The sequence below is a fragment of the Bombina bombina genome, chromosome 1, assembly GCF_027579735.1.
Source record: "Bombina bombina isolate aBomBom1 chromosome 1, aBomBom1.pri, whole genome shotgun sequence".
NCBI lineage: Eukaryota > Metazoa > Chordata > Amphibia > Anura > Bombinatoridae > Bombina > Bombina bombina.
Window position 1 is genome coordinate 1,511,754,979 of NC_069499.1, and position 18,923 is coordinate 1,511,773,901.

Below are 18,923 nucleotides of genomic sequence, written 5' to 3' on the forward strand. Positions count from 1 at the left end.
TCCCATGGTAAAAAGGTCTTCTACACAGCGTAAGAACGCCTCTCTTTTTGTCGGGTTTACAGACAATTGAGAAAGATGGAATCTCCCCCTTGGAGGAGAATCCTTGAAATCTAGAAGATATCCCTGGGTTACGATTTCTACTGCCCAGGAGTCCTGAACGTCTCTTGCCCAGGCCTGAGCAAAGAGAGAGAGTCTGCCCCCTACTAGATCCGGTCCCGAATCGGGGGCTACCCCTTCATGCTGTCTTGGTGGCAGCAGGCTTCTTGGCCTGTTTACCCTTGTTCCAAGCCTGGTTAGGTCTCCAGACTGGCCTGGATTGAGCAAAGTTCCCCTCTTGCTTTGCAGCAGGGGAAGAGGAAACGGGACCACCTTTGAAGTTTCGAAAGGAACGAAAATTATTTTCCTTGGTCCTCATCTTATTTGATTTATCCTGAGGGAGGGCATGACCCTTCCCTCCAGTGATATCAGAAATGATCTCTTTCAATTCAGGCCCGAATAGGGTCTTACCTTTGAAAGGGATGGTCAACAGCTTAGATTTTGATGAAACATCAGCAGACCAGGACTTAAGCCATAACACTCTACGCGCTAAAATGGCAAAACCTGAATTCTTTGCCGCTAATTTAGCCAGATGAAAAGCGGCGTCTGTAATGAAAGAATTAGCTAGCTTAAGAGCCCTAATTCTATCCAGAATATCATCTAATGGGGTCTCCGCCTGAAGAGCCTCTTCCAGAACCTCAAACCAAAAGGCAGCTGCAGTGGTTACAGGAACAATGCACGCTATAGGCTGGAGAAGAAAACCCTGATGAACAAAAATTTTCTTTAGGAGACCCTCTAATTGTTTATCCATAGGATCTTTGAAGGCACAACTGTCCTCAATAGGTATAGTTGTACGCTTAGCCAGAGTAGAAATAGCTCCCTCCACCTTAGGGACCGTCTGCCATGAGTCCCGCATGATGTCAGATATGGGAAACATTTTCTTAAAAACAGGAGGGCGAGCGAACGGAATACCTGGTCTATCCCACTCCTTAGTAACAATGTCCGAAATCCTCTTAGGGACTGGAAAAACATCAGTGTAAACAGGAACTTCTAAATATTTGTCCATTTTACACAATTTCTCTGGAACTACAATAGGGTCACAATCATCCAGAGTCGCTAAAACCTCCCTGAGCAATAAGCGGAGGTGTTCCAGCTTAAATTTAAATGCCGTCATATCTGAATCTGTCTGAGGGAACATTTTTCCTGAATCAGAAATCTCTCCCTCAGATAGCAAATCCCTCATCCCTACCTCTGAACATTGTGAGGAAATATCGGATACGGCTACTAAAGCGTCAGAAGGCTCAACATTTGTTCTTAACCCAGAGCTACTGCGCTTCCCTTGCAACCCTGGCAGTTTAGATAAAACCTCTGTGAGGGTAGTATTCATAACTGAGGCCATATCTTGCAAGGTGAAAGAATTAGACGCACTAGAGGTACTTGGCGTCGCTTGTGCGGGCGTTACTGGTTGTGACACTTGGGGAGAACTAGATGGCAAAACCTGATTTCCTTCTGTCTGAGAATCATCCATTGCCATACTCAAAATATGCTGTCTGCAATTTATAGACATATCAGTACAAGTGGGACACATTCTAAGAGGGGGTTCCACAATGGCTTCTAAACAAATTGAACAATGAGTTCCCTCAATGTCAGACATGTTGAACAGGCTAGTAATGAGACAAGCAAGCTTGGAAAACACTTTATTTAATGAAAACAAACCACAATTTTCAAAAACGGTACTGTGCCTTTAAGAGAAAAAAAAGGCATACACAAACTGCAAAACTGCTTAAAATTACCCCAAATTTTCCGAAATTTTTACAGTATACACACTAAGCTTTAGTAAGATTGCACAACAAGTATTAAGGCAATTAACCCCCAAATGTGAAAACCGGATTGACAAGTGTCCAAAAACCGGTAAAACCCTTGTCAGCACCCTGCCACAGCTCTGCTGTGGTGCCTACCTGCCCTCAAGGATCGATAATGTGGGGATAAAACTTCGATTAGGCCCTAGAAGTGCACCGGGACCCTCCGGTGTTGAAGCTTGCTGCTTGTCTATGTAAAACAACTGCGGCGCTAAAATAGGCCCCGCCCATCTCACTCGATGTTGCTGGGGCCTACACACAAATCTACCAAACGATTTTTAAGCCATGTGGGTTATAAAACCCCCAAACAAGCCAAGTGTACCCCCCAACAGAAATATAAACAGTACTCCCAGAACACACAAATGTTTGCCTAATATATCATACAAACTGAGTGCCCATAAATTTAGCCCTTTATGCAAGCTAGTAATACCCCTTATAACACTAGGATTACTGCTTACCCTTCCCCTAATGGGGATACTGTCAGCCTTTCTGAATTATCACAGTCTTTCCAGAAAAAATGACTGAACATACCTCATTGCTGTATAGCAAGAAACCGTTCCTCACACTGACGTTTTCCTGTACTCCTCAGCTTCTGTGGGAACAGCAGTGGACCTTAGTTACAAATCCTAAGATCATCATCCTCCAGGCAGAAATCTTCATCTATCTCCTGCCTGAGAGTAAATAGTACACACCGGCACCATTTAAAAATAACAAAAACTCTTGCTTGAAGAAAAATAAAAACTAATACTTTATCACCTCTTTCACTTTACCCTTCCTGCTTAGAGCCGACAAAGAGAATGACTGGTGGGTGGAGTTAAGGGGGGAGCTATATAGACAGCTCTGCTGTGGGTGCTCTCTTTGCCACTTCCTGTTAGGAAGGATAATATCCCACAAGTAAGGATAAAACCGTGGACTCGGTACATCTTGCAAAAGAACTATAGAGTAGAGTCATTGAAGCGACTTGAGTTAGAGTCAATTGACGCAAGTCTACGTCACTGGTTATTCGTTACTTCTAAGATTGAATATTACAACTGTTTTTTTATTCATGGTAAATTCATTTTCCAGGCACGCTGGGCTATTGTTTATTATCACATTATAATCAGATTGCAATACTTACATGCAGCACTGATAAAGAGGCGCCAGAATAGAGAACTCATCTTGTGAATGGCGTCCAAACCTACAACACACAAATACAAATGATGGTATATTATGTTTAGATGTATGTATGTATGATGTATTTTTCTTCTCTACTATACCAGCAGGCACTGAAGGAAAGCTGCCAGATAGAAACTAATACACAGCATCTTTATAAAAGCTACAGTGTTTTAATTTCCTAACTGCCATATTTACCCTTTGTGAGAGAATAACTAGATTCAGCAGCTGCTTGCAAACATTTAATGAACCTTTCTTCAGACAGGTTCTTGTCTGCAATTTCACCCAAGTAGCTATACAACGTACTTGCCAGGCGTCCCCATTTTTTCTGGGACAGTCTACGTTTTTGGCCTCCTGTCGCGTGGTATAATTGTCATGGGAGTCTGACTTACATTGAAAACAAATTTGAGTAATTGGCTTGGCATGGATGTCTCTGCTGTGAAAATTAGACATTACTATTACCTTACCAGGATGTCATGGGCACCGAGATCTCAGTATAGTTTAGATCTCTCGGCCTGCAAAGTATATCAGCTCCATGAGTGTGGTTGTGAATCTGTGGCAGAATATTTCCTGGCAAGCAGTGCAGTGATACCAGCTGCTGAACTAAACCTTATTTTACTGAATCATTTTGTGATAAATAAAACTGTTTGGACCATTTACACTACTCGATTTCTTTTTACTTATTAGCTGTCTTCTGTTGTGTTTATTCCTCTTCTGAAGGAACATTAATTGTATGTTCCCCCCTATAGAGGTCAAAATGCTGTTATTTGCCTAAGACAACTATCTGATATGAAGCATTTGCAGGTAACAGAATTTGATGTTTGGCCTCTCTAGGGATTGAAGGATAAAACCAATCTTTACGCAAAAGTAAGAATTCTTTTAAAGGGACAGTAAAGTCAATATTAACCGTTCATGATTCAGATAGAGGATGTCATTTTAAACAACTTTCCAATTTACGTCTTATCTAATTTACTTTCTCTTGATATCCTTTGTTAAAAAGCATACCTAGGTAGGCCAAGGAGCAGTAATGCACTACTGGTTGCTAGCTGGTGACTGGTTGCGGCACATATATGCCTCTTGTCATTTGCTCACTAGATGTGTTCAGCTAGCTCCCAATGGATTGCTGCTCCTTCAACAAAGGATACCAGAAAAATGAAGTAAATTTAATAATATAAGTAGGAAAGTTGTTTAAAATTGTATATTCTATCTGAATGACAAGTTAAAAATATATATTTCCTGTCGTTTTAAGCATGTTTGTTTTTCTTCTTTGTTTACCACAACCATAATAACTCATTATTTAAATGCTCATTAATTCTCCACAATTTAAACATTTATTGACTTTGTTTTCACATTTTACTTATTCAAAAATACAGAACAATTTAAGGGACAGTCAACACCAGAATTATTGTTGTTTAAAAAGATAATCTCTTTATTACCCATTCCCCAGTTTTGCATAACCAACAGTTATATTAATATACTTTTTACCTCTGTGATTATTTTGTATCTAAGCCTCTGCAAACTGCCCACTTATTTCAGTTCTTTTGACAGACTTGCATTTCAGCCAATCTGTGGTCACTCCTAGGTAACTTCACGTGCGTGAGCTCAATGTTATCTACCTCTACTAGTGAAAAACTATCAAAATGCATGTAGATTAGAGGCGGCCTTCAAAGGCTAAGAAATTAGCATATGAACCTCCTAGGTTTAGCTTTCAACTAAGAATACCAAGAGAACAAAGCAAAATTGGTGATAAAAGTAATTTGGAAAGTTGTTTAAAATGACATGGCCCTATTTGAATCATGAAAGTTTTTTTTGGACTTGACTGTCCCTTTAAGAACTTGTAGATTTTTTTCATATGCATAGCCTGAAGATGTAACTTACCCTCTCGCATTATCCATGTGCAGCAGGAATCCTTCATCTCCAAATTTGGTGAATATTTCATAGTGGTGACGGTCCATGTTTCCTTAAATTAAAACGTAAAGAATACTTTTTGCACTGGTATACGGAGGTGGATAACAGATGCTACATATAATATATGCTACTTATTACATTTTCATAGTGTGTATAATAAATGTGTTGCTACATATAATATATGCTACAGTATTACATTGTCAAAGTGTGTATAATAAATGTGTTGCTACATATAATATATGCTACATTATTATATTGTCATAGTGTGTATAATAAATGTGTTGCTACATATAATATATGCTACATTATTACATTGTCATAGTGTGTATAATAAATGTGTTGCTACATATAATATATGCTACATTATTACATTGTCATAGTGTGTATAATAAATCTGATGCTACATATAATATATGCTACAGTATTACATTGTCATAGTGTGTATAATAAATGTGTTGCTACATATAATATATGCTACAGTATTACATTGTCATAGTGTGTATAATAAATGTGATGCTACATATAATATATGCTACAGTATTACACTGCCATAGTGTGTATAATAAATGTGATGCTACAGTATTACATTGTCATAGTGTGTATAATAAATGTGATGCTACATATAATATATGCTACAGTATTACATTGTCATAGTGTGTATAATAAATGTGTTGCTACATATAATATATGCTACAGTATTACATTGTCATAGTGTGTATAATAAATGTGATGCTACATATAATATATGCTACAGTATTACATTGTCATAGTGTGTATAATAAATGTGTTGCTACATATAATATATGCTACAGTATTACATTGTCATAGTGTGTATAATAAATGTGATGCTACATATAATATATGCTACAGTATTACATTGGCATAGTGTGTATAATAAATGTGTTGCTACATATAATATATGCTACAGTATTACATTGTCATAGTGTGTATAATAAATGTGATGCTACATATAATATATGCTACAGTATTACATTGTCATAGTGTGTATAATAAATGTGATGCTACATATAATATATGCTACAGTATTACAATGGCATAGTGTGTATAATAAATGTGTTGCTACATATAATATATGCTACATTATTACATTGTCATAGTGTGTATAATAAATGTGTTGCTACATATAATATATGCTGCAGTATTACATTGTCATAGTGTGTATAATAAATGTGTTGCTACATATAATATATGCTGCAGTATTACATTGTCATAGTGAGTATAATAAATGTGTTGCTACATATAATATATGCTACAGTATTACATTGTCATAGTGTGTATAATAAATGTGTTGCTACATATAATATATGCTGCAGTATTACATTGTCATAGTGTGTATAATAAATGTGTTGCTACATATAATATATGCTGCAGTATTACATTGTCATAGTGAGTATAATAAATGTGTTGCTACATATAATATATGCTACAGTATTACATTGTCATAGTGTGTATAATAAATGTGATGCTACATATAATATATGCTGCAGTATTACATTGTCATAGTGTGTATAATAAATGTGTTGCTACATATAATATATGCTGCAGTATTACATTGTCATAGTGAGTATAATAAATGTGTTGCTACATATAATATATGCTACAGTATTACATTGTCATAGTGTGTATAATAAATGTGATGCTACATATAATATATGCTACAGTATTACATTGTCATAGTGTGTATAATAAATGTGTTGCTACATATAATATATGCTACAGTATTACATTGTCATAGTGTGTATAATAAATGTGTTGCTACATATAATATATGCTACAGTATTACAGTCATAGTGTGTATAATAAATGTGTTGCTACATATAATATATGCTACAGTATTACATTGTCATAGTGTGTATAATAAATGTGATGCTACATATAATATATGCTACAGTATTACACTGCCATAGTGTGTATAATAAATGTGATGCTACAGTATTACATTGTCATAGTGTGTATAATAAATGTGATGCTACATATAATATATGCTACAGTATTACATTGTCATAGTGTGTATAATAAATGTGATGCTACATATAATATATGCTACAGTATTACATTGTCATAGTGTGTATAATAAATGTGATGCTACATATAATATATGCTACAGTATTACATTGTCATAGTGTGTATAATAAATGTGTTGCTACATATAATATATGCTGCAGTATTACATTGTCATAGTGAGTATAATAAATGTGTTGCTACATATAATATATGCTACAGTATTACATTGTCATAGTGTGTATAATAAATGTGATGCTACATATAATATATGCTACATTATTACATTGTCATAGTGTGTATAATAAATGTGTTGCTACATATAATATATGCTACAGTATTACATTGTCATAGTGTGTATAATAAATGTGTTGCTACATATAATATATGCTACAGTATTACATTGTCATAGTGTGTATAATAAATGTGTTGCTACATATAATATATGCTACATTATTACATTGTCATAGTGTGTATAATAAATGTGTTGCTACATATAATATATGCTACAGTATTACATTGTCATAGTGTGTATAATAAATGTGTTGCTACATATAATATATGCTACAGTATTACATTGTCATAGTGTGTATAATAAATGTGTTGCTACATATAATATATGCTACATTATTACATTGTCATAGTGTGTATAATAAATGTGTTGCTACATATAATATATGCTACAGTATTACATTGTCATAGTGTGTATAATAAATGTGTTGCTACATATAATATATGCTACAGTATTACATTGTCATAGTGTGTATAATAAATGTGTTGCTACATATAATATATGCTACAGTATTACATTGTCATAGTGTGTATAATAAATGTGTTGCTGCATATAATATATGCTACAGTATTACATTGTCATAGTGTGTATAATAAATGTGTATAATAAAATGTGTTGCTGCAAGGCACCATTTAGCTATTTAGTAAGTTAGTTACATAGTTATTTAAATAAAGGGACAGCAAAGTCAAAATTAAACCAGGATTCTAATAGAACCAAGGTGGGCTGATAGGAGCTTAGGAGGGTGCACACTTCTTTAGCATTCTATGACAGCAGTGTTTACAACTATTTATAACATTGCTGTAAACATGGTTGCAAACAGTGCAGCGGAATGACTAAAGTCACGTGCACCCTCCTGAGCTCAACTAGGATTATTCATTAACAAAGGATACCAAGAGAACTAAGCGAAATTAATAATAGAATGTGCATGTGTCTTTTTACTTGGGGCACACTAGCAAGCCAGATTTTCAGGATGTCTGAATCACAGCACATTCAAAATCATCAGCTGATTAGTAACCATGGTTATTAACCTACTCTGCCCCCAAAAGTAATCCTGAAAGTCAGGCCTGTTAATGTGCCCTAATTGTTTGAATATTGGAGAAATAAGTGTAAAGGTTTAGTCTACATAAATTAAAGGACCAGTAAATACAGTCTAGGTGCATAATCAACAAATACATGGTAATAAGACAATGCAATAGCACTTCAAATGAGTAGAAGATTCAGTTATGTCTATTTCCACTATATCATATGACAGCCATCAGCCAATCACAAATGCATTTACATATATTCTGTGTATTCTTGCACAGGCTCAGTAGGAACTGGTGACTCAAAAACTGTATTTATAAAAAGACTGCATTTTGTTAATGGAAGTAAATTGGAAAGTTGTTTAAAATTGCAGCTCTATCTGAATAATAAAAGTTTTAATTTTGACTTGAGTGTCCCTTTATTTTGGAACTATCATGTTGAAACCTACGCTTACCTAGATTTAGAAAACTTTTATCTTATCTTCTCTACTGAGGCAAATTAGGTTATAAACAAGTTGCTAGAATAACAATCTCACAGTTTTCCATGAAACCAAGTGATTTATAGATTTAAAAAAACTGCAGTGCTATATTCAACCACATGATGGCAACACAGAGTGGTTCTCCTCTAGATTCTGTTTCTTTTTCTGTTTTATTCAAATTGTGCTGTATGCAAGAAACTGACTATTTGTGTTACAGCAAATATGTGTGTGCAGATAGATTAGATAGATAGATAGATAGATAGATAGATAGATAGATAGATAATGTATATGTGTTTATTCCCTGCAAAAGCCACAATGCGTTCCGTTGCCAGTTCTGTGTCAGTCATGTGCATACCCATTTAGCCACAAACCACAAGACGTGTCCATCTTAGGAACAGCTCCAGGGTCTACCAGGTGTGACACTAACATCTTTACAGGGGTTAAACACAGTTATAAATGAGTAATTATGTAATAATATTATGTTACTATAACTTTACTGAAGACTTTTAGTTTGTGCAGTGTAATATTTGCTAACTACCCTTTGTTTTTTTATTGTTACTTTTTTAATTGCACCATAGGAGGTTTTTATGCTCTACAGTTTGCCAGGGGTTAACGGAGTGGGCAGGTGAGGTGTTAGGAATAACAATAAAAAAGCATATAATTAGACATGGCAAGCAGACAATGCCTAAATAAACACACAGGCACAAAGAGGGGAAAGGGAGGTTTTAGAATAATCTAAAATTATAAGGTTTTCAGCTAAGCACAAAATAAAATTAGCACCTAGCAGCTTCTGAATAAAGAAGACTTACATAAAACAAGTGAGAGAGCTGTGTTTACTTTAGATGATGACAGTCAGCAACAAAGAATTTGTTTTATTATTCTTTTTTTGTTTTTCAAGATGCAAACAACCCTGACACCCACTGCATGTTATGGCTCCGCCCACAGAACACCTGTGACTCAGAGTCTCTACCCCCTGCATGTTATGGCTCCGCCCAAAGAACCGTGACTCAGTGTCTCTACCCCCTGGATGTTATGGCTCTGCCCATAGAACAACCGTGACTCTACCCCCTGTATGTTATGGCTCCGCCCACAGCACACCCCTGACTCTACCCCCTACATGTTATGGCTCCGCCCACAGAACACCCCTGACTCTACCCACTATGACTCCAACCACAGAACACCTGTCACTTCACACAATCAGCAGTTATAATTGCACTAGGATTTCTTTGTTCACCACTGCCCCCTGCTAGAGCAGGGCCTGTCTGTCTCTGCTGCTTAGTACATGGAGCCCTATGTCTTAACCATAGCATAAATCATACCACTCAGGGAATTTTGGCTTTGTTTCCTAAACCATTGCAATCCAGTAGAAGAGTGTCCATTTGAATTAGTAAACCATTTAAAATTATGTAAATAATATAACGAGAAAGTTTTGTAAAAGGTACAGTTTAAATGCTCTATTTGTTTGTCATTTTTACATTAGCAGAACTTTCTCATTTTGGGCCAGATTACGTGGCGCAGTAACAGCAATGTGCCAGTAAAAAGGAGTGTATTGCGGGTGTTTGGGCGCCTCAGATTTTCCACTCGTATTACAAACTGAAAATAAACACGAATGGGTGAGCACAATCACGATTTACACTAGAATGATTTCCGCATCCTCAGAGCTCTGGTTAACTGTTTGGTGAAATAAAAAAGTGTCACAAAACACATCAAAAATACATTACAAAGTAAAGCTACAATCATAATAACACCATCTAATAAAAAAAATCTAAAACAAAGTGCACAAAAAAGTTATAAGGGCTCAAACATATGAAGTCTCAGATGCTAGAAAACAAAGGCAGGCAAAGGGCTTTTAGCATAGAGATACATACATGTCTAAAGATGGATATATATGTGTGTGTGTATATATGTATTTATAATGGTATATATGTATTTATATGGGTATATATGTATTTATATGGGTATATATGTATTTACAGACTTGTATAAACATTTAAAAACATAAATACATATGCATACATTTATAGACATTTATGTATATGCAATATTCATAAGTTAATAAAGTGTTATACTGTGTATTTACTGTAAATATTTCACATTCTAATGTTCTGTACATATGGGAATATGTTCTATGTATTGCTAAATAGATAGTCCTATATATATATATATATAGCTATAAAAATATATAATCATATACTGTATATATAGATATATATTGTATCAAAATTAGGGCTGAGTTAGACTAGTCGACTAATCGATTAGTCAATCGGTCTCTCATTAATTGACTAGTACGGTATTAGTCGATTACTGATATATTATATTTTGATAGTCAAAAACATCCCGTAGCCTTAGCCTACTGCCGATTGCGCATTGTCTCACTTGGCGGCAGTTATGATGACGTGTTATTTTGTACTCAAGTAGACAAAACAAATTTTGCAAAAAAATGGCATCTTCAACAAAAAGTCCTGCTTGGAAATATTTTGAAAAACTACATGAAAAGGCAGTTAAGTGCAACATTTGCGGTGTGCAATTGCAGTACAACAAATCCACGACTTCCATGTTAAGCCACCTAAAAAACAAACACCCATCTACATTGGTAGCGACAGAGAAAGAAAAAGGACAGCAACAAACATCCATTGCAGGTTTTACAGTAAGACATAGGCAATGTGCGTGCTGAAACAACGTCGACTCTGATAGCTAATATGGTAGCAAAGGTAATGCTTCCTATAAGTTTTGTTGAAGGAGAGGGTTTTCGGGAGTTAATGAAATATGTTGAGCCCGAATATACTGTCCCTGCACGAAAAACAATTACAACTCGGCTTGAAAAAATGCACGTAGATTCAGCTAGTTCTGTCCGCAAAGTGCTCTTTGAAGTGATCAGTCAAAAAATGCAGTAGCGCTGCAAAGCAGCAGCACATTGCTTGTTGATTAGCTCTGAGATTTTTTCAAACCCGTCCCCTAGCCTTTCCCAGTCTGCAAACCTGTTTATTCTGAATGTAAGACGTTAGTATGAGCATTGCATATTTTTTATCACTACATTTCTATGTTAGACCAAGAGAAAAGGAAACAGATTTATTCAAGAAACATTTTAAAAAAAAATGTTGTATGCAGCTAATTTGCAATGCAATTATATTATAAAACATTAAAATTGCTTTATTCTTCAGTTAACCAACACATTGCAGTTGAACTGGTACAATAGTGTAACTGTCTAATTTAAAATTTTATTTTATTTAAAAATGACCTGCAGAAAAATTTTCACTAAAAAAATCTCTGCAGAAAGTGAAGAAAAGTTCTGCCTCTGGGATTATATATATATATATATATATATATATATAGATAAATTATATATATATATATATATATATATATATATATATATATATATATATATATATATATATATATATATATATTTGGTATACAGCATTTTTTTATTCTCATTTATCCTAATTAATTTATTAAAGGATTAATACAGATGACTGCAGCTGCCTGTGAATGCGGTATTTTGATTTTATTTTTGGCTTATAAAAAAAATCCAATTGTAACAAAAGATATTGAAATCAGGGTTACCTATGAGAAAGTCAAATATAGCCAGGTCCATCATGTTGAGGAGTCTCTTTATGTTGCTGTAGGGATGTATCTGCTTCAGGGACTCACAGAAAGAAGGATTTACTTCCCACCTAAGAAATACAGTGGAAATAAGTTATGGAATGATATACAGACCAAGGCCTTAATGTCACTGCTCTAGATAAGGCCACATATCCAGTGCCAGCCCTGTTATTAGGTCAAATTTGTTTTTACAAAAGGCGCTGTTTGTTTCTTATTGCAAGACAATAGAAAAATGTAATTACAGATTGTTAAGTGTCCCTTTAAAGGGACATTAATATAAAAATAATAATCATGGTCTTTAAACATTTTACTTTACACGCCCGCTCCTTGGTACAGGTCAGTTACAGGTACAGCCAATCACAAGCTATACCACTTGTTCCATTGGCATTAAAGAGAGTGCACTTGTTGTTCTGCTGCTTCACCTATGTCTGACATATAACAGCCAGGAGCATACTATACTTGACTAGACTCTGATAATGGCTTGTAGTTGGGTAGACCACCCAGTTATTTACTTTAAAAACAAAATTTGCACCTATATATACTGTATGTGTATATATATATATATATATATATATATATATATATATATATATATATATATATATATATATATATATATATATATATATATACACACACAGTGGGGCAAAAAAGTATTTAGTCAGCCACCAATTGTGCAAATTCTCCCACTTAAGAAGATTAGAGAGGCCTGTAATTTTCATCATAGGTATACCTCAACTATGAGAGACAAAATGTGGAAACAAATCCAGACAATCACATTGTCTGATTTGGAAATAGTTTATTTGCAAATTATGGTGGAAAATAAGTATTTGGTCAATATCAAAAGTTAATCTCAATACTTTGTTATATATCCTTTGTTGGCAATGACAGAGGTCAAACGTTTTCTGTAAGTCTTCACAAGGTTGTCACACACTGTTGCTGGTATGTTGTCCCATTCCTGCATGCAGATCTCCTCTAGAGCAGTGATGTTTTGGGGCTGTCGCTGGGCAACACAGACTTTCAACTCCCTCCAAAGGTTTTCTATGGGGTTGAGATCTGGAGACTCGCTAGCCCACTCCAGGACCTTGAAATGCTTCTTACGAAGCCACTCCTTCGTTGCCCGGGCGGTGAGTTTGGGATCATTGTCATGCTGAAAGACCTAGCCACGTTTCATCTTCAATGCCCTTGCTGATGGAAAGAGGTTTGCACTCAAAATCTCACGATACATGGCCCCATTAATTCTTTCATGTACACAGATCAGTTGTCCTGTTCCCTTTGCAGAGAAACAGCCCCAAAGCATGATGTTGCCACCCCATGCTTCACAGTAGGTATGGTGTTCTTTGGTTGCAACTCAGCATTCTCTCTCCTCCAAACACGACGAGTTGTGTTTCTACCAAACAGTTCTACTTTGGTTTCATCTGACCATATGACATTCTCCCAATCCACTTCTGGATCATCCAAATGCTCTCTAGATAGTAGCCTTTGTTACGTTGGTCCCAGCTCTCTGCAGGTCATTTACTAGGTCCCCCCGTGTGGTTCTGGGATGTTTGCTCACCGTTCTTGTGATCATTTTGACCCCACGGGGTGAGATCTTGCGTGGAGCCCCAGATCGAGAGAGATTATCAGTGGTCTTGTATGTCTTCCATTTTCTAATTATTGCTCCCACAGTTGATTTCTTCACACCAAGCTGCTTGCCTATTGCAGATTCATTCTTCCCAGCCTGGTGCAGGTCTATAATTTTGTTTCTGGTGTCCTTCGACAGCTCTTTGGTCTTCACCATAGTGGAGTTTGGAGTGTGACTGTTTGAGGTTGTGGACAGGTGTCTCTTATACTGATAACAAGTTCAAACAGGTGCTATTAATACAGGTAATGAGTGGAGGACAGAGGAGCCTCTTAAAGAAGAAGATACAGGTCTGTGAGAGCCAGAAATCTTGCTTGTTTGTAGGTGACCAAATACTTATTTTCCACCATAATATGCAAATACATTCTTTCCAAATCAGACAATGTGATTTGTCTGGATTTGTTTCCACATTTTGTCTCTCATAGTTGTGTTTCTACCAAACAGTTCTACTTTGGTTTCATCTGACCATATGACATTCTCCCAATCCACTTCTGGATCATCCAAATGCTCTCTAGATAGTAGCCTTTGTTACGTTGGTCCCAGCTCTCTGCAGGTCATTTACTAGGTCCCCCCGTGTGGTTCTGGGATGTTTGCTCACCGTTCTTGTGATCATTTTGACCCCACGGGGTGAGATCTTGCGTGGAGCCCCAGATCGAGAGAGATTATCAGTGGTCTTGTATGTCTTCCATTTTCTAATTATTGCTCCCACAGTTGATTTCTTCACACCAAGCTGCTTGCCTATTGCAGATTCATTCTTCCCAGCCTGGTGCAGGTCTATAATTTTGTTTCTGGTGTCCTTCGACAGCTCTTTGGTCTTCACCATAGTGGAGTTTGGAGTGTGACTGTTTGAGGTTGTGGACAGGTGTCTCTTATACTGATAACAAGTTCAAACAGGTGCCATTAATACAGGTAATGAGTGGAGGACAGAGGAGCCTCTTAAAGAAGAAGATACAGGTCTGTGAGAGCCAGAAATCTTGCTTGTTTGTAGGTGACCAAATACTTATTTTCCACCATAATATGCAAATACATTCTTTCCAAATCAGACAATGTGATTTGTCTGGATTTGTTTCCACATTTTGTCTCTCATAGTTGAGGTATACCTATGATGAAAATTACAGGCCTCTCTCATCTTAAGTGTGAGAACTTGCACAATTGGTGGCTGACTAAATACTTTTTTGCCCCACTGTATATATTTATATATATATACATATACATACACACATCCACACCTTTATTAACCTGGCTGTGTGACATGGAGCATTGTCCTGCTGGGAAAAAAACTCCTCAGTTGGGGGACATTGTCAGAGCAGTAGCAAGTAAGTTTTCTCCCAGTATAACCTTGTACATGCGTCCTTCACAAAGATAAATCTGCCCAATTCCAGGTCATACAGGTTAATTTTCAGCTTTGCCCAACAACTGGTCATATACTGTTTGGATAGAGACCTGGAGAGGTCTACAAGCCACAGTGTCTCACATCCAGTGTGAAAATTGGTGGAGCATTGTTGATGATCTGGGTGCTTCAGCAAGGCTAGAATTGGGCGGAAGTCGCGTACAAGGTTATCCAGGAAGAAAACTTGCTTCCTTCTGCCTAAACAATAGTGATGAATAGAGCTTCAATGAATGGGTGCCATATACGTTAATAGACCTCTACAATGTCTTCTACATGAGCAAGATAATATACCAGCCTTGTAAAAGGTGTTAAAAAGTTACTCGAAAATGGATAGTGATCACAGAGAACTTTTTTAGTCAAATAAAAAATGTAGGACCGAAAACTCATTTGATGGAGTGAGAAATAACCGAAAACTAGGTATTTTGATCATGTCAAGCCAATAAATCAAAATAGTAGGAAAGGCCTATTGTGACTGAGGCCATGAATAATTGTAGTGCAAGTTGACATAGAAATCCATTATCTGAGGGAAACTACATATCGGCTTTATCCAATATAAATACTGCAGCGTGCACTATTTTCCCACTCATGATAAACATTAACCATTTACTTGCATAGTTTGCTCTCAGTTTGTAATCTAGGCCCATGTATTTAATCTCTGCAACATATAATTATAGTCTACTCAAGAGCTGCAGTACATCGGCACTCCTGACCAACACAGTAAAACCAGCATTCGCACGTAGCCACCACGCACCAGGCCTGTCCTGTTCAGGACCTGCTTAGCAGCAGGAGATTAAAGTGAATGTAAATTTTAATGAACGAGTGCCCGTTTTTTAAAAATACTATTAAAAAACAGAATTTATGCTTACCTGATAAATTACTTTCTCCAACGGTGTGTCCGGTCCACGGCGTCATCCTTACTTGTGGGATATTCTCTTCCCCAACAGGAAATGGCAAAGAGCCCAGCAAAGCTGGTCACATGATCCCTCCTAGGCTCCGCCTTCCCCAGTCATTCGACCGACGTAAAGGAGGAATATGCATAGGAGAAATCATATGATACCGTGGTGACTGTAGTTAGAGAAAATAATTCATCAGACCTGATTAAAAAACCAGGGCGGGCCGTGGACCGGACACACCGTTGGAGAAAGTAATTTATCAGGTAAGCATAAATTCTGTTTTCTCCAACATAGGTGTGTTCGGTCCACGGCGTCATCCTTACTTGTGGGAACCAATACCAAAGCTTTAGGACACGGATGATGGGAGGGAGCAAATCAGGTCACCTAGATGGAAGGCACCACGGCTTGCAAAACCTTTCTCCCAAAAATAGCCTCCGAAGAAGCAAAAGTATCAAATTTGTAAAATTTGGTAAAAGTGTGCAGTGAAGACCAAGTCGCTGCCTTACATATCTGATCAACAGAAGCCTCGTTCTTGAAGGCCCATGTGGAAGCCACAGCCCTAGTGGAGTGAGCTGTGATTCTTTCAGGAGGCTGCCGTCCGGCAGTCTCATAAGCCAATCGGATGATGCTTTTAAGCCAAAAAGAGAGAGGTAGAAGTTGCTTTTTGACCTCTCCTTTTACCAGAATAAACGACAAACAAGGAAGATGTTTGTCTGAAATCCTTTGTAGCCTCTAAATAGAATTTTAGAGCACGAACTACATCCAAATTGTGCAACAAACGTTCCTTCTTTGAAACTGGATTCGGACACAAAGAAGGCACAACTATCTCCTGGTTAATATTTTTGTTAGAAACAACTTTCGGAAGAAAACCAGGTTTAGTACGCAAAACCACCTTATCTGCATGGAACACCAGATAAGGAGGAGAACACTGCAGAGCAGATAACTCTGAAACTCTTCTAGCAGAAAAAATGGCAACCAAAAACAAAACTTTCCAAGATAATAACTTAATATCTACGGAATGTAAGGGTTCAAACGGAACCCCTTGAAGAACTGAAAGAACTAAATTGAGACTCCAAGGAGGAGTCAAAGGTTTGTAAACAGGCTTGATTCTAACCAGAGCCTGAACAAAAGCTTGAACATCTGGCACAGCCGCCAGCTTTTTGTGAAGTAAAACAGATAAAGCAGAAATCTGTCCCTTCAAAGAACTTGCAGATAATCCTTTCTCCAAACCCTCTTGTAGAAAGGATAGAATCTTAGGAATTTTTATCTTGTTCCATGGGAATCCTTTAGATTCGCACCAACAGATATATTTTTTCCATATTTTATGGTAGATTTTTCTAGTTACAGGCTTTCTAGCCTGAATAAGAGTATCAATGACAGAATCTGAAAACCCACGCTTTGATAAAATCAAGCGTTCAATCTCCAAGCAGTCAGTTGGAGTGAGGCCAGATTCGGATGTTCGAACGGACCTTGAACAAGAAGGTCCTGTCTCAAAGGTAGCCTCCATGGTGGAGCCGATGACATATTCACCAGGTCTGCATACCAAGTCCTGCGTGGCCACGCAGGAGCTATCAAGATCACCGAGACCCTCTCCTGTTTGATCCTGGCTACCAGCCTGGGAATGAGAGGAAACGGTGGAAACACATAAGCTAGGTTGAAGGTCCAAGGCGCTACTAGTGCATCCACTAGAGTCGCCTTGGGATCCCTGGATCTGGACCCGTAGCAAGGAACCTTGAAGTTCTGACGAGACACCATCAGATCCATGTCTGGAATGCCCCATAACTGAGTTATTTGGGCAAAGATTTCCGGATGGAGTTCCCACTCCCCCGGATGAAAAGTCTGACGACTCAGAAAATCCGCTTCCCAATTTTTCACTCCTGGGATGTGGATTGCAGACAAGTGGCAGGAGTGATTCTCCGCCCATTGAATTATTTTGGTCACTTCTTCCATCGCCAGGGAACTCCTTGTTCCCCCCTGATGGTTGATATATGCAACAGTTGTCATGTTGTCTGATTGAAACCTTATGAATTTGGCCTTTGCTAGTTGAGGCCAAGCCTTGAGAGCATTGAATATCGCTCTCAGTTCCAGAATGTTTATCGGGAGAAGAGATTCTTCCCGAGACCATAGACCCTGAGCTTTCAGGGGTTCCCAGACCGCGCCCCAGCCCACCAGACTGGCGTCGGTCGTGACAATGACCCACTCTGGTCTTTGGAAGCTCATCCCTTGTGACAGGTTGTCCAGGGTCAGCCACCAACAGAGTGAATCTCTGGTCCTCTGATCTACTTGTATCGTCGGAGACAAGTCTGTATAATCCCCATTCCACTGACTGAGCATGCACAGTTGTAATGGTCTTAGATGAATTCGCGCAAAAGGAACTATGTCCATTGCCGCAACCATCAAACCTATTACTTCCATGCACTGCGCTATGGAAGGAAGAAGAACAGAATGAAGTACTTGACAAGAGCTTAGAAGTTTTGATTTTCTGGCCTCTGTCAGAAAAATCTTCATTTCTAAGGAGTCTATTATTGTTCCCAAGAAGGGAACTCTTGTTGACGGAGATAGAGAACTTTTTTCTACGTTCACTTTCCACCCGTGAGATCTGAGAAAGGCTAGGACAATGTCCGTATGAGCCTTTGCTTGTGG

The 18,923-nt window shown here is 37.5% G+C and overlaps 1 protein-coding gene across 1 annotated transcript in view; it reads right to left on the minus strand.

Annotated features, from left to right (window-relative positions):
* FAM20A (FAM20A golgi associated secretory pathway pseudokinase) overlaps positions 1–18,923 on the minus strand; it is a 190,421-nt gene that overhangs the window by 13,566 nt on the left and 157,932 nt on the right. The window contains exons 8-10 of the mRNA XM_053708155.1: positions 12,338–12,447; positions 4,926–5,007; positions 3,013–3,072 (exon numbers count right to left, since the gene is read on the minus strand). Of these exons, the coding sequence (XP_053564130.1) occupies positions 3,013–3,072; positions 4,926–5,007; positions 12,338–12,447 (252 nt within the window). The remainder of the gene's footprint in view (positions 1–3,012; positions 3,073–4,925; positions 5,008–12,337; positions 12,448–18,923) is intronic.